Source organism: Electrophorus electricus, chromosome 2, assembly GCF_013358815.1.
Source record: "Electrophorus electricus isolate fEleEle1 chromosome 2, fEleEle1.pri, whole genome shotgun sequence".
Lineage (NCBI taxonomy): Eukaryota > Metazoa > Chordata > Actinopteri > Gymnotiformes > Gymnotidae > Electrophorus > Electrophorus electricus.
Window position 1 is genome coordinate 11,176,023 of NC_049536.1, and position 14,687 is coordinate 11,190,709.

General features: G+C 41.0%; 1 protein-coding gene across 1 annotated transcript; it reads right to left on the minus strand.

Annotated features, from left to right (window-relative positions):
- Positions 1–4,388: 4,388 nt before the first annotated feature.
- cmasb (cytidine monophosphate N-acetylneuraminic acid synthetase b) lies at positions 4,389–11,486 on the minus strand. Its single transcript, XM_027000122.2, has 8 exons — positions 11,238–11,486; positions 9,915–10,057; positions 7,991–8,149; positions 7,307–7,440; positions 7,039–7,133; positions 6,457–6,628; positions 5,966–6,131; positions 4,389–5,851 (listed from the first exon to the last, which is right to left on the minus strand). Exons 1-8 carry the CDS (start codon positions 11,429–11,431, stop codon positions 5,637–5,639), a joined length of 1,278 nt encoding a protein of 425 aa, XP_026855923.2. The 5' UTR covers positions 11,432–11,486; the 3' UTR covers positions 4,389–5,636.
- Positions 11,487–14,687: the final 3,201 nt, after the last annotated feature.

Sequence of the window (14,687 nt, forward strand, 5' to 3'; positions counted from 1 at the left end):
GTCCTAGATCCTCCAACTTAGTAGTGAGTAGGGAGGGGATGATAGTGTTAAATGCTGAACTGTAGTCGAGAAACAGCATTTTAACATAATTGATGGCAAGATGGTGCCGGTGAGGTCGGCTGCCGTCACGACTGCTCCGTCCACACCTGGCACTTTTTTCGCTCTTTTCACTATCTTTTTCGCTCTTTTCGCTCTTCCCGCTACCCCTGATTTCTCCGCAGCCCTTCTCTCTACACCACGACGCATATCTCATACAGCAGAGACACTCTTATTTCTCTTAATATACATAGCACTCACCTCAAGCCGTCTCTAACCCCGGACCCAAGATGGCCGACGGAGATCCTGAGGGAGAACAAAGGACGTGACGTGAGGAGGCCTCGAGGGAAGCGAGCCGGCGTCAGGAACAGGCTGAGGACTCGGGCACACCGAGCTCCCTTACCCAGCATCCTGCTAGCCAATGTCCAGTCTCTGGACAACAACCTCAACGACCTCCGGGCCAGGATAAAGTTCCAGAGGGACATTTGGGACTGCAATCTCCTCTGCTTCACCGAGTCGTGGCTGAACCCAGCGGTACCAAATCACGCCATCCAGCCGGCCGAGTTCTTCTCGGTTCACCGTATGAACAGGACGGCAGATTCAGGGAAGTCAAGAGGCGGTGGAGTGTGTGTGTAAACAACAGCTGGTGCAACAATGCCAATGTTGTTACCCTCGCCCGCTCCTGCTCACCCAACCTGGAGCTGCTCGCCCTCAAGTTTCGTCCTTTCTACCTTCCCCGGGAGTTCACTTCGGTCATCATCAACACCGTGTACATCCCACCTCAGGCCAACATGGACACTGCACTGTGTGAACTTCATGAGGCTCTCACACAGTTTCAGGCACAGCACCGGGACGCTGCACTTATCGTGGTTGGGGATTTCAACAGCGCTAACCTCAAGCGTGCAGTGCTCAACCTTTACCAGCACGTAACCTTCCCCACTAGGGGAAATAGGACACTCGACCACTGCTACACCCCATACAAGGACAGCTACAAGGACAGCACTAGCTCATCCACCGTTTGGTAAGTCGGACCACGCTGCCATCTTCCTCTTACCAAAATATAAACAAAGGCTGAAACGGGAAGCTCCAGTTCAGAGGGAGGTCGCGCGCTGTACAGACCAATCGTAGGCCGCTCTGCAGGATGCTCTGGATGACGCAGACTGGGACATGTTCCAGCGCAGTACTGATGATGTCAGTGAGTTTACGGAGGCAGTAGTAGGGTTTATTGGGAAACTGGTGGACGACACGATTCCAAGAATCACCATCAAGAAGTTTCCCAACCAGAAGCCCTGGGTGGACAAAACCATCCGCGAGGCTCTGAACTCTCACACTGCTGCTTACAACGCAGGGATCATCAGCAGGAACATGGAGGAGAACAAGGCATATGGAGTGCGCAGGGCGGTGAGGGAGGCGAAGCGGCGCTACGGGAGGAAACTAGAGTGGCTTTAGATTCCTGTGGCAGGGACTACGGACAATCACGGACTACAGGAGCCCACCCTCCGGACTGATGAGTGCAGATGAGTCTCTGGCGAACGAGCTGAATACATTCTTCGTTCGCTTCGAGGCTACATCTAGCAGCGCTAATGCTAGCAGCGCTAACGCTAGCAGCGCTAATGCTAGCAGCGCCAATGCTAACAACGCTAGTGCTAATGGTACTATCGGCGCAGCCAGCGATGCAGGCGCAAAGCCCACCATAGAACAGCGCCCTGTCATCATCACGGAGAGTGATGTGAGGAGAATGTTTAATACCAGGTGAATACCAGGAAGGCGGTGGGACCACACGGTATCTGCAGGAGAGTCCTCAAAGCCTGCGCAGACCAGCTAGCACCAGTATTCACCGACATCTTCAATCTCTCCCTGATGCTTGGTATCGTCCCATCCAGCTTCAAACGATCCACCATCGTCCCCATCCCGAAGAAACCTCGACCCTCCGGCCTCAATGACTACCGCCCTGTTGCCGTCACATCAGTCGTGATGAAATGCTTTGAAAAACTAGTCAGAGATTTCATGACATCTTCACTGCCAGCCTCCATGGACCCACTGCAGTTTGCATACCGCCACAACCGCTCCACTGATGATGCAATTACACATCTGCTCCATACCACACTGACCCACCTGGACAAAGGAAGGGGTAATCTAACCCGGCCTTGCAGATTCCTCCTTTGTAACATACAAAGGATTCTACCCTTTCTCTCGCAGGAAGCTACCCAGGTGCTTGTACAGTCTCTTGTGATCTCAAAGCTAGACTACTGCAACTTGCTACTTGCTGGTCTTCCTCTAAGAGCCATCAAACCTCTACAACTTGTCCAGGATGCAGCAGTACGACTGGTCTTCAATCTGCTGAAGTTCACACGTTATTCCACTGTTGTGCTCCCTTCATTGGCTCCCTATAGGTGCACGCATCAGATTTAAAACCTTGATGCTTGCCTACAAAGCCAAAAATGAACCAGCCCCTTCATACATGAGATCAATGGAAAAAGCCCGATCTGTACCTCAAGTACTTTGAACCTCAAGTACGGCTTGGCTTGAAATACCTTGCTTCAGGTCTCATGGACCACAAGCATCAAAACTATTTTCTGTCCTGGCTCCAAGATGATGGAATGAACTCTCACTTGCTGTCCGGGTGCCAGTGTATAATAAAATGGTTACTCTATTTGGTCCCCCACATTTCCATATTAGTCTGATATGAAACAATATATAAACAATATATGTCGATATGTATACACACATCTGTACACATATGCACAAACACACTGACTGGACACTTCATAGGGTACACCTCTTTGTATCTACACTCTGTCTATTTTATCAGGTCCATTTATCATATTAGTACACTTTGGATGCTTCTAATAATTAGTTTGCCCCTTTTTCATTTGTCAGAACCCTTGCAGGACACAGTGCAGGTTTTATTTCCATGGTGGTTCATTCTTAGTGACACTGAAATGATGGTGGTGTGTTAGTGTGTTGTGCTGGTATTAGTGGTTCAGATACAGCACTGTTGCTGGAGTTATTACCGTCCAGTCTATTAAGACAATTGCACCTAGTGGTGTACGCTTTGTACTTGTAAAGTCAGAGATTATAGCTCATCTGTTGCTGCACAATTTGTGCTAGTCATCCTCTAGACCCTCATCAGTGGTCACTGGATGATACCCACAGAATGGTCTTGGCTGGATATTTTTGGTTGGTACACTACACTCAGTCCTTCAGCAACACTGAGATGTTTAAAAACTCAAATAACACTCATACCAGTCCAATACACACTAACATGCCACCATGTCAGTGTCACTGCAGTGATGAGAATACGTGCTCTGTGGTAGTACTGCAGTGGTGTAGTGGACATTCACGGTGTATGTGTGCATTAAGTAACTGCGCTAAATAAAATATAAAATGTGCTATAACTTTTGCACTAGCCACATTTAATGTTTAGCCCTCCCGCCATATGTTAAATTTAGAAATTAACAGTAATCCTGCATTAATGTGGCCTTATCAGAATGGGGATAGTATGATGATGGCAAGCTAAAAGAGCTGTAGGCATTTCATGCAAATGGTTCCTTCCTATCAAAGAGGAAACCACAAGATTGTCTGACAATGGCCAGACCATGATTGGGTTCACTAATGTATCATTAAGCACAAATTAAGTACATATATGCAGCGCAGGAACTGGCACCCTGCAATTCCATTTGGGTCTTTTCCGTCAGGGATTACACTACACATGTACAATTCACAAAAGATTCTTTAAATTAACAGTACCCTAGGTAAACATATGCTGCTTTATACATGCCAGCATTAATTTTTGCCCCATGATATATTCAATATTTATAACTCTAAAATCCTAAAATATGAATGAACATTATACAATGAACATTATACAAAGTTCATTCATATATATTTCATGAACACTTGTTCAAATGCTCCTTAACGCAAATAATATATATTTTTAAAAACAGCTTAATCCAGCACATCCAGACAATTTAATCCACACAGAACATAAGAGCAATAAACACTCAACCACCAAATTAATTAAAGGCTTGAGGAACAGAAATCATCATTGGGAAAACAATTTACATAAAATTTGCGCCTAAACTCCTGTGTTAAGGCAAGGTGAGTTTATTGGTATAGCATTTTTCATATACAGCGACAATTAAAAGAGCTTGACACAGAATTTAAAAATAAAGCTTATTACATCTTGCAATATATCACCTCAGGAAGGTTATTGCCAAAAGGAAAAATAAAAATAAAAAAGCTAAATAAAACAATGTATTTGTCACGGAACGCTCGCCTCCCGCGAGTCACGTGGTTTAGCCAGCCACGTGCAGTGGGAGGACCTTCGTTTGTGGCCACGCCTGCACACACCTGCACCTCGTAATGTCTATGTATTTAAACCCGTCTCAGTGTGTGCAGTGTCGTTGGTCATTGTTGTAGTGTTGTTTGCATGTAAACATGCAGTCGAAACTATGTTGGTCTTGATCATGTTAAAGTTTAGTGTGTCTTATGTTTGTTGTTGGTATTATATGTAAGTACCATTCTGGTCTTTGTTTTATTTCAATAAATGTTTGTCCAAGTTGAGAGTATGTACGTCCAGCTCCAAGCCCTTTGGCACTCAGGCCGCCATGTTACAGTATTAAAATTTTCACATTTGCCTGACACTTTTATCCAAAGCAACTTACAATTATGACCAAGTACAAGTTGAGCAATTCAAGGTTAAGGGCCTTGCTCAGTGGTGGGGTTTGAACCAGCAATGCAAATACCATTACAATGCAAATACCTTAACCATTGAGCTACCACTGCAAGCTTAAAGACAATGGATTTAAAACAGAAACAGATCATTTCATTAAAAGAAATGAAAGCTAAATGCTGCTTCTCCATACTTAGTGTTGTCCTTAGGCAAGATGAACTGATGAGCTTCTAGGAATCCAAGAGTCCAGCTTGGATTGTACTGTTTGAGCATATGATAGATACATTGGCTGTAAAACATTTAATGACTTATAGATGAGTAATGGTATCTTAAAGTAAATTCTGTAAAATATTTGAAGCCAATGTAAGGATTTATGAATCAGTCTAATGTTTTCCATTCTACTGGATCTTGCAAGAAATCTGACAGCTGCATTTTGAATCAACTGAGTTCAACTGAGATTCAGTTATTTTAAGGAAGACCAGTAAGCAGACCATTATTGTAATCAATCCTGATAGAAATAAAGGCATGCTTAAGTTTATCAAGATCTTGTTTTGACAAGAAATCTAAAATGTTAATATTTTTAGATGGTAGATTCTTGATTTAATAACTGTTTTGACAAGAGTCCAACAGAACACTTAGGTTGCAAACCAGTTATTTTTATTTGAGGACTCTGAAGTCAAGATAGGCTTTAAAACCAGACTTTAAATTCTGTTTGTTTAGCAAGGGAGAACGTGGTGTGTAAAAGCAATGTAGTCCAGAGAAACAAATTTAGAAAGAAAAGAAAACTAAACCAAGTAAAGCAAGAAGAATATGAACAGTAGCGAAGCAACAGTTTTAAAACAAAAAGGATTTAAAAAAAAAAAAAAATTCCACAGGAAAAAATTTAAATTGACCAATGTAGAAATAAGAACAAATTTAATTTGCTCTAAAAGTTTTTTCTATCGATGCAGTCCTCATACATCTCAGAAGTCACCTTCTTTTTCAGTAGTAGGATGTGCTGGGCAAACTCTCGGAGGGCTCCACGCCCTGACGGACTGTGGCAGGTGTACTTAGCAGCTATCATGGCTGCTACAGGGGCATCTGGGGGAACTCCACTCAGGCCAGCCTTCAACAGGCAGTCCAGGTCCTGTGTGTCTGTACCTGAGGTCAAGGAAAACCAGTGTGGCAGGGAGTAAGTTGCGTGAGAAAATATTGCCTCTCTGACATGCCAACGTGGTAAAGAACATGCTGCTAATTAAAATTTCTGAGCCTCACCAAAGTAGGCCACGTCTTCCCACTGGAGCCCCCTGTCTTTCAGCAGACATTCCACCTCTGCTTGCTTGTGCTCCACCATGTACCTGAGGGTGCAGCCAGCTTGCTGGGAAAGCTTCTCAGCAAGGGTCCTGGACACTGGATCATCACTGGAAGACATCAGGATTACCTAGCATCGATAACAAAAGCAATGATGCATTATGTGCTAGCCAAGCAGCAACATATTAAGAACGCAGGATATGCATAACTGATTCTCAGTATTTATCATCAAATGTTTTAACAACTGGTAAAAGAAACAAAACCAGTAAAATATTACATCAGGAATATGTAGTGTACATACAGTTCACCATTTGAACAGAAAATGCAATAAGACAAGAGAAAGCTAGAATGCTGTACAAGGACAAGTAAGTCACCAGCAGTTCTCTGCTCTTTAAGTCAATCACAAACACACCTGCTTCCAAAAACCCCACCCACCTATACACACAGACATATACCTCTGTTTTCTCACGCTGCAGCATTCCTATGGCAGTGAGATCTCGTGTGTTAGTGGACACCAGCTCTTCTCCAGAGGCTGAAGTGTACATCTGTCCATCAGTCAAACAGCCAGAGACAGAGCATAACAGGAGTCTGAAGTGTGCTGGTTTGTTCTGCCCAAAATAACCAAACCTACAGAATGCACAGTACAACAAAGCATTCATGCAGAAGTGAAAATTTATGCAACTGAATTCTGTTCCCTGTAAATTCCATGTTTCCTGTATTCTGTTCCTTGTAAATATGGCTCTGCTTTTTGAACATATGCAAAAGAATTCATAAATTGGAGTTAAACAACTTTACACTGACTCAAATGCTGTGTATTATATTGTATGCTGAACAGCTTTAGGTTATATACCTTTATAGAAATTGAAAAAAACACTATTATCCACCACACTGAAGCAACTATAGAACCACACAAAATGTTGCTCCAGCTTACATCTATGTAGGTTATCCACCATTGTACAAATAATGGAATAACAAAATACAATTACAAGACAAAATAAGAAAAAAGAAAGTGACTTCTTTGATGCCTTTTTCCCTACCTGAGAACCCTCTCCTCTGCCACAGGCCAGTCTATGTCTACATCAATATCCACACTGTGTTCAGGAAGCATCTCATAATAGGCGATTCTCCCACACTTGGAGAGGACAAAATATGACCACATACTTTATGCAAACCAGACAGACTTCACAATGAACCTCTACAGAACCTCTGATTTGTTTATATTAGTTATTTTAATTGATCACTGTGATCTGTAATCATCTTAGAGCAGCATCATTAATGAAGTATGAATTATATCAAATACTGCACCTGCTGAAGCCCATTCTCTAAGATTTCTCTTTTGTAGAAGTAGAAAGATCCATTCTCAAACAACTCCCCCGCCCAGTCCTGTCTCCGGGGCCTCTTGGCAAGATTGATGTTCAGAGGAATGGTGTTCTTCCCATCTGTAACAGGATTGAAATCAGAGGGAGGCTGTCCTGAGAACAGGTGCTTTTCATGTCATGTATGCAGAGCCGGATTACTTAAACTTACTTCTGCTCATATTTTAAAGAGCCAAAGAATGTTTCAGAGGCAACATCAGAGGTAAAATACAGGAACTGGCAGGAGGGTTCAGACTCTCATTTCATACTCTGCATACCTTTCATATTGCTTTCATATTACTACTTACTGAATAATTCACAGTAGTTACTGAAAAAACAAAAGCAAAAAAAAAACAACTTAATATTATCAACTAAATAATAAGCCTGGAATTTAAGATGTTAACTAAAGAAATACAATAAATACAATAATAAATACAACAAATATAACAATACAGTAAATAGATGTATAGGCTACCATAAAAATGAAGCGGATCCTAAAAGAGCCCTGCTATGAGACCTGCCCCAACTAGGGCTTACATACTAACCATAACTTGCTTGCTTACTCTTACTTTGCATCAACAGGGCTGCTTACTGCAGAGGTCATATTACATTTTTGCATTGGAAAAGGATTCACTCTTACCTTTGTTTACTTCAGACCATCGAAACTGGTGTCTGCGCACCACAGAAAAGACATAATCATAGCCCTTGTCTGTGATCATCTTTAATGCCTCATTGATATGGTAAGGGTGCAGACATGGGGATGTTGCTTGAATATGGCAGACAATGTCCACCTCTAAAAGACAGATGTGAGCAGAGCTTGTCCACCAAATGGGGAAAGTGCAGAATAATAATCAGAATATACATCTTTCTACTTTTATATTATATATATACACAAGATAACAATCTATCGCTGTGTTTCATAATGTGACTTGACAGAGAACCCCAAACTGAACTGTGCATGTGTGTGAGTACAAATGACCTTGGGCAAAGGGAGAGTGCTGAGCAACAAAGAGCCAGTGAACCTTACTAATAGACTGTGAGAAAGAAAGAATTCTAGCAAGCCAATGAGACATAGTGAAGACGTTCCCGCTTTGCAAAACTGTTAAGTTTAACATAAATGCTTAAAAGGTTAGCTTTTCCTCTTGAGATTTAACTGCTCCTTGTTACAGAGAATGGATTATTTCCAGAAAAGTTTATTCTTATTTTTAAACGCGTGTCATTCTGTGTTCTTCACTTGTCATGGACCTTAATTGGAGAAGAGAGAAATCTCTCCATGACAAAAGATTGGAGTGCTATTGGTTTAGTTTTCAGTTACAACACAACAATTACATATCACATATGCAGTTATATATCAATCAGGAGACAAAAACAGACATAATAAATATAATTTAAAATAAATAATTAAAATTTATTTAATAAAATAATTTAATAAAACTGATGAAAATAGAAATTAATGTACTGCTGTCTTTCCATTTTATGACATTTAGCTGACGATTTTATTCAAAGCAACTTACAATTATGACTAAGTACAGCTTGAGAAACTGAGGGTTAAGGGCCTTGCTCAGGGGCCCAATGGCAACTTGCCAGTGGTAGGGCTTGAACCAGCACCTTAACCACTGAGCCAGTGGTACCTTAACCACTGAGCTACCACTGTCATATGACATTAGAGGGAATACCTAAGGAAGGCATGCAGTGTGGTTAGGATCACATGCAACTGGGGATACAGACACTGAGTGGGTGTGGTATGGAAGAGCTGCTAAATTGATCTTTTAAAAACTTTTAAGGGGGAGAAACTCATATGCCTGAGTTTGCATGGACAAAAGCCATGTATTAACCTGGCTGTTTATAGTGTGCTTAGGCCAGTTTAACTTTCTTTACTTGTACATAAGCCAAGCTACTTATTTATGTGATTTGTGTGCAGATTCCCATGCTATTTTAGCTTTTACGCAGTTATATGGGGATTGCAATGAGTACACTAGTGAGGACTGTTGTTGAACTAGAATCTGAACATAACCTTTTAAACATGTCCCAGATATTAAAAAAAAAAAAAAAAGAACAAAGGCTAATCTTATGTCCCCAGGTTACACCCAGCACAAACATCTCCCCACCCTTGTCTCCCTGGCTTTACACCCAGCAGCGTGCACACACACACACACACACACACACACACACACACACACACACACACACACACACACACACAGACAGACACACACAGACAGACACACACAGACAGACACACACAGACAGACACACAAACACACCTCAACACTCTTTTGAAATGAAGTATTTGTGTCAGCCTGATGGTACCATCTGAAATTGTAATTTCCTTCCTTCTTTGACTGGAGAATAGCAAAAGGTTTAATAGTATTTTAACATTAATAAATCTGCAGCCACACAAAACCATCCCTTACTTGCTGACTTATGACTTGCCAATAAGTTTTTTCTTTGTAATGTTATATTAATAATATACTTTTTCATGTAAACATTGTTTAATCTTTTTGCATTCAGTGGTTGGTGCTGCTCCATCAGTGAAATGCTCATCTAAAAAACTGTACCTGGCCGCAATCTGAGGAACTCCTGGATGGTTTCTAGTGAGCTTGAGGAATCTCTGGACACCTCTGGACTCCGGCGGATCACCTGAGCACCCCACAGGTTGGCAACCCTTTCTATCTCATCATGGTCTGTGGACACCCACACACTGAGAACGAGCCAACAACATTCTGAACTGTTGCACTGAAGCTACGCATTTAATCTACCCAAAAGTGTAAACATTCAGCAAAATAATGGTGTTACACTATAGACACTTTCAGTAACAGTAGTTAAATGGAAATCATTATTTCTGTTGACATTTTACATTTGGCTACACTTTTCTCCCAACTCTGATATAAACAAAATAAAGTTGTATGAAAATGTTTATAAGCATGTTGCCTGTCCAACACTTTGTTGTATATTGTAATATACACTAGAAATGTCTGCTTTAAAAAGTAGTAAAAGCTATGGTAGAGGTACAAAAGAGAGAGATGCACATAAAACTCAAAAGGGCAAGGGCTTTCCTGCTTGACCTCTTCTACCATACACGTAACCCTCCTCTGTAGAGGCCCCTGCAAGCTTCTGCAAAAGATTCTTGGTAAGCCTCTGCAGACCTCTGTGTAAGGCACCTCATCCCTCCACCTTAATCTCAACCCAAACCCAATCCTAATCATCACCCTGGCCCTAATCCTGATGCTAACCCTAACTAACATCCAGTTGCAGAATGTTGTCAACTCTATAATAGCTTGTTGAGTATGATAAGATGGTATGCATTACACCTGTTACATATGCAGTGACTTCTCAAGTTAACATCTACATCTATAAACTTGGTCACTCCAAATAAAGTGGGAAAAAAACTGAATTCACCAGACTATAAACAAATCTTAGTTACACTTACTTAAAAAAATGTTGATTAATCTACTGAATGTATTTCGAAGCTTCTCTACTTCTACATCATTTATGTTACTGAGAGTGTTGGATGTTTATTTCATCTTGTTTATTTAATCTAAAAAGGACCACTCAGAACAAAGTGTGATCTTTTTTCCTTTTGCTTTTATGACTGGTTAAACTAGGCTAATAAAACAATGCAGAGTCCACAATGCAGAGTTTTGCATTTGTTCCATGGTAATAAAAACAAACGATCCGGGTTCCTCCCTTCCTCCCAACAGTCATATCACAGATATGACCTCCCACATTGCCATCAGTATAGCAATAAAGTAAATTGTTGACCATATCATCTTAAACTAGATAAGCAAACATGAGACATATGTTTAGTGTTCTGTACACAGAGTACAGAACACTAAACATGGTCACAGAATACCATGAAAATAAAAGCACAGGCATCTTACCTGTCAAGAAGTTCTGAGTTCAACGCTGCTCTCACAACCCATCCGATTAGGGGCACCCCAGCAAGGATCTTGATATTTTTCAGGGGTATCCCTTTACTACCTCCCCTAGCCAGAATGAGTGCTGCTCTGTGGGTATTTTTGAAGCTTGAAGAAACTTTACTTTGACTGGGTGTTGATTTCATATTGCTCTCCATAGTCAACAACAGACTCCAGTTGAAGTTTTGCCGTTTGCTAATTACTGAGATTCGTTCAGGACTTTTGTATCTCTTTACAGGCTGCTATACCATACTGACGTTGCGTGGAAAGTTGCATGTGTGGTTGTAGTATCTAGTGACACACGCGAGGTGTGTGTTTATTATTCCGCTCCTCCCCTATGGAACATGGAAAGCCAAAGTGGTCAAAAATCACATCAAACGAAACGTTTTTTGTTTTTATTTGGACGCTTTTACGCCGCAAAATACGGCGTTAGTTTACAATACGCCGTAAAACACGCGACAAAAAAAATATCAAAAACTCCATATTTTACGCCGTTTATATGTCAGTTGAAATGTCGTAAAAACGCTGCTTTAAGAACTTCAGAACGCCGTTTTTACGCATTTTTGGCGTGCTGACAACGGTGTTTAAAATTCCGTTTTATAGTATGATAATGAGCTCCACCTATTGGGTTTGACAGCCAATAGACTAGAACTTTCTTCACCCAGTCACTCACGAACAAGGCCAGACCAGACCGGTTCAGTACAGATCTTAATCGGCTGATGAACCATTGCTCAAGTTTGTTTATTTTTAGGGTTTACATATGTGTTAATTCACTCAAGAATTTATTTATTCATACACTTGTTAGCTAGCTGGCTAAAAGTTTAGTAGACCTTGCAGTAGTGACCATGGTTAGATACTTCAGACATCATACTTTCAATAGGCACCTGTCTAACTAGTTAGCTAACTAGCTAGCAACATTTCCTACAGCTGGAAGATGGCGAGGAGGAACTTCATTTTACATTGTCGACGGACACTTAATGACCACTCGACTACTATTAACAGACAATCCTGGACCTGTTGTATTTAATTCCACATTAACGTGGTAAGGGCCATTTTAAATGAGTCCATTAAACTGATAAAACTATATCCAGAGACAACTAACTGATAATTGGCTGCAGAACAAAGTTCACCCAAAGGTAGACAGACAGATAGCTAGCTAGCTAGTGTAGTTAGTTAGGGTTATTTGACGAAACGTGACTTATTTTTGTGTTCCTGTTCCAACTCTAACCCTGCCTAGTAAAGTTTCAAGAATTGGCTGCACCCACACCTGTGCCTGTAAGAGTGCTGATCTAGAATTTGTGCTACCAGGACAGGTCTAGTAGAACTAAGAACAACTGATTTCACACATCCTCTTCCAACCAGGACTGACTTGTTAATTATCAGATTGGTTGGAACAGTGGGTTTGACCACGAAGGACATCAATCTATGCAGGGAATGGGCACTCCCAAGACCAGGGTTGGGAAACTGTGCTTTAGTTTGTTACATAAATGCCCATATTTGATTGAAATGTGTTACACAGTGCCTGCTTTTTGTCCTCATACATTTAACTTTAAATGACTGCAAGTTCATGCATCTGTGTATGTTGGAAACGATGCAAAGGAGTCTTGAATGGGCCAGGGGAAGATTCGTAAATGTCACTGCAGCTGATCAGCTAATTAATGACATAAGTGAATATCTCCAGGAAGTTCGGACATATATTCATTACCTGTAAAATGGTATTATCAATATATGGTGCTGAACACTTAGATTTGTACTTTTAAAAAATGTATTGATGGTTTATACTTTCAAGTGGGGAAAGCTGCCACTTTTTACAGGCCTATAGTCTATATTTAAGCAGAACTTGCAACCTAAATTGTCTTGTACTATTGTTGCAGCCAGTTCAAGTATACCAGGCACCGCTGAGTTGGAGTGGCACTAGAACTCAACCACATTACTCTATCACTAGAGACCAATTATTATTTCTGAGGTCATGTGGTTTTACAGCAACACTGATGGCAGACATTTTGCATGTCGTCGTGTACAGTCAGAAGACGTTTGAGGTAAGTTTGTTTAATTCTTGTATTGTTTGTGATGGAATGACTTGCCCACACTTCATTTCCCCCTCCCCTCCCCCCAAGTTATATAAAACTTGAAACTGAGACTTGCATATAGATATATCCCTATAAAATGAAATTCATACAGAATATGCTTACCTAGATAAACATTTTACTTATGCGTCACAAAAAAGGAGTGGAGTGTGAAACTGAATTCCCACAGTATCGGTCTAATCATATTTAAATCAACTTTTTACAAAATGAGACTATAACATCTTAATTCATTCATTTTTGTACAGTATATTAAATGTTTTTATATATATTGTTGAATTTTTAATCTGGTTGTCTTTCTGGTTTTCAAACAGTTAGAGTTCTCTTGTTCTGTGTCATATTCTGACATGGCAGACTCTGCTCTGAATGAAATGATCAGGGACCTGGTGGCTAAAAATGACCAGCTTGGACCTGAGGCTGTTCGTGCACAGTTGCGTGCCATGGGAGTTTGTGTCCAGAGACGCAGAGTGTGGGCGAGTATGCGTTGGTTTAATCTTCCAGCAGCTGCACTTAGAGCAATGTATCAGACGCTACACTGAAGAGCATACCGTGTGGCTGGATGTAACTCTCGGTGGCAAAAAAAATTCATAAGGTAAAATACTCAGACCTTAACTCATGCCACTCTTTCTTGGGTAAATAAATTCAAATAAACTGTTAATTATAGACTTTTTGAAAATGAGTAGCCTAAACATCCAGAGAGATGGCAAGCTGTCTGTCTTCTTGTTCCCCAAAGCATATACTAACATTATTACTGAACTTTATTTTAGATGGAGGATGGTGTGGTGGAAATTCAATGAAACGGGGAGTCAGATGTGGATAATAAGTAAAAAAGGTTTTAATAGAAAAGAAAGATTCCACAGAGTGTGGGGCTCACTACCAAGAGAAGCCCCGAGTCATACAGAGCATTGCTTGATATACAATTCTAACTGTATGCCTTGACCAATCACGGACTTCCTGCCTCTTGTTGCTATGGCTCATACACCAATCAGCTTTAAGCGTTGCTTATCTCTTTCAGGCCGGCTGGTAACAATCTGCTTGAGTGTCATCCCTTAATTGCAAGCAATAAAGCAATTGCAGGCAATAAAACGAGAGACATTTTCCTGCTTATCTGATCTATTGTCTCAGTCCCTTAAAGTTATTTGCTTACATAAACATTTTTCCTAGGGAACAGGATACTGCTGAATGTATGTGAATCACTGAAACGCATTGTATTTCCTTTACAATGGTTATTCATGGAGGCATTGATGGTTATAGCCATCTCATCGTCTTCCTACGTGCCTCCAATGACAACTGGAGCAACACTGTGATGGAAAGCTTTAAAAGCACTGTG

Coding starts and splice junctions, on each gene's coding strand:
- cmasb (XM_027000122.2), bottom strand. CDS start 11,431: ATGGAGAGCAATATGAAATCAACACCCAGTCAAAGTAAAGTTTCTTCA. Junction 6,629..7,038: donor GCAGAGGAGAGGGTTCTCAG/GTAGGGAAAAAG, acceptor TGCATTCTGTAG/GTTTGGTTATTTTGGGCAGA. Junction 5,852..5,965: donor GGAAGACGTGGCCTACTTTG/GTGAGGCTCAGA, acceptor CCTTGACCTCAG/GTACAGACACACAGGACCTG.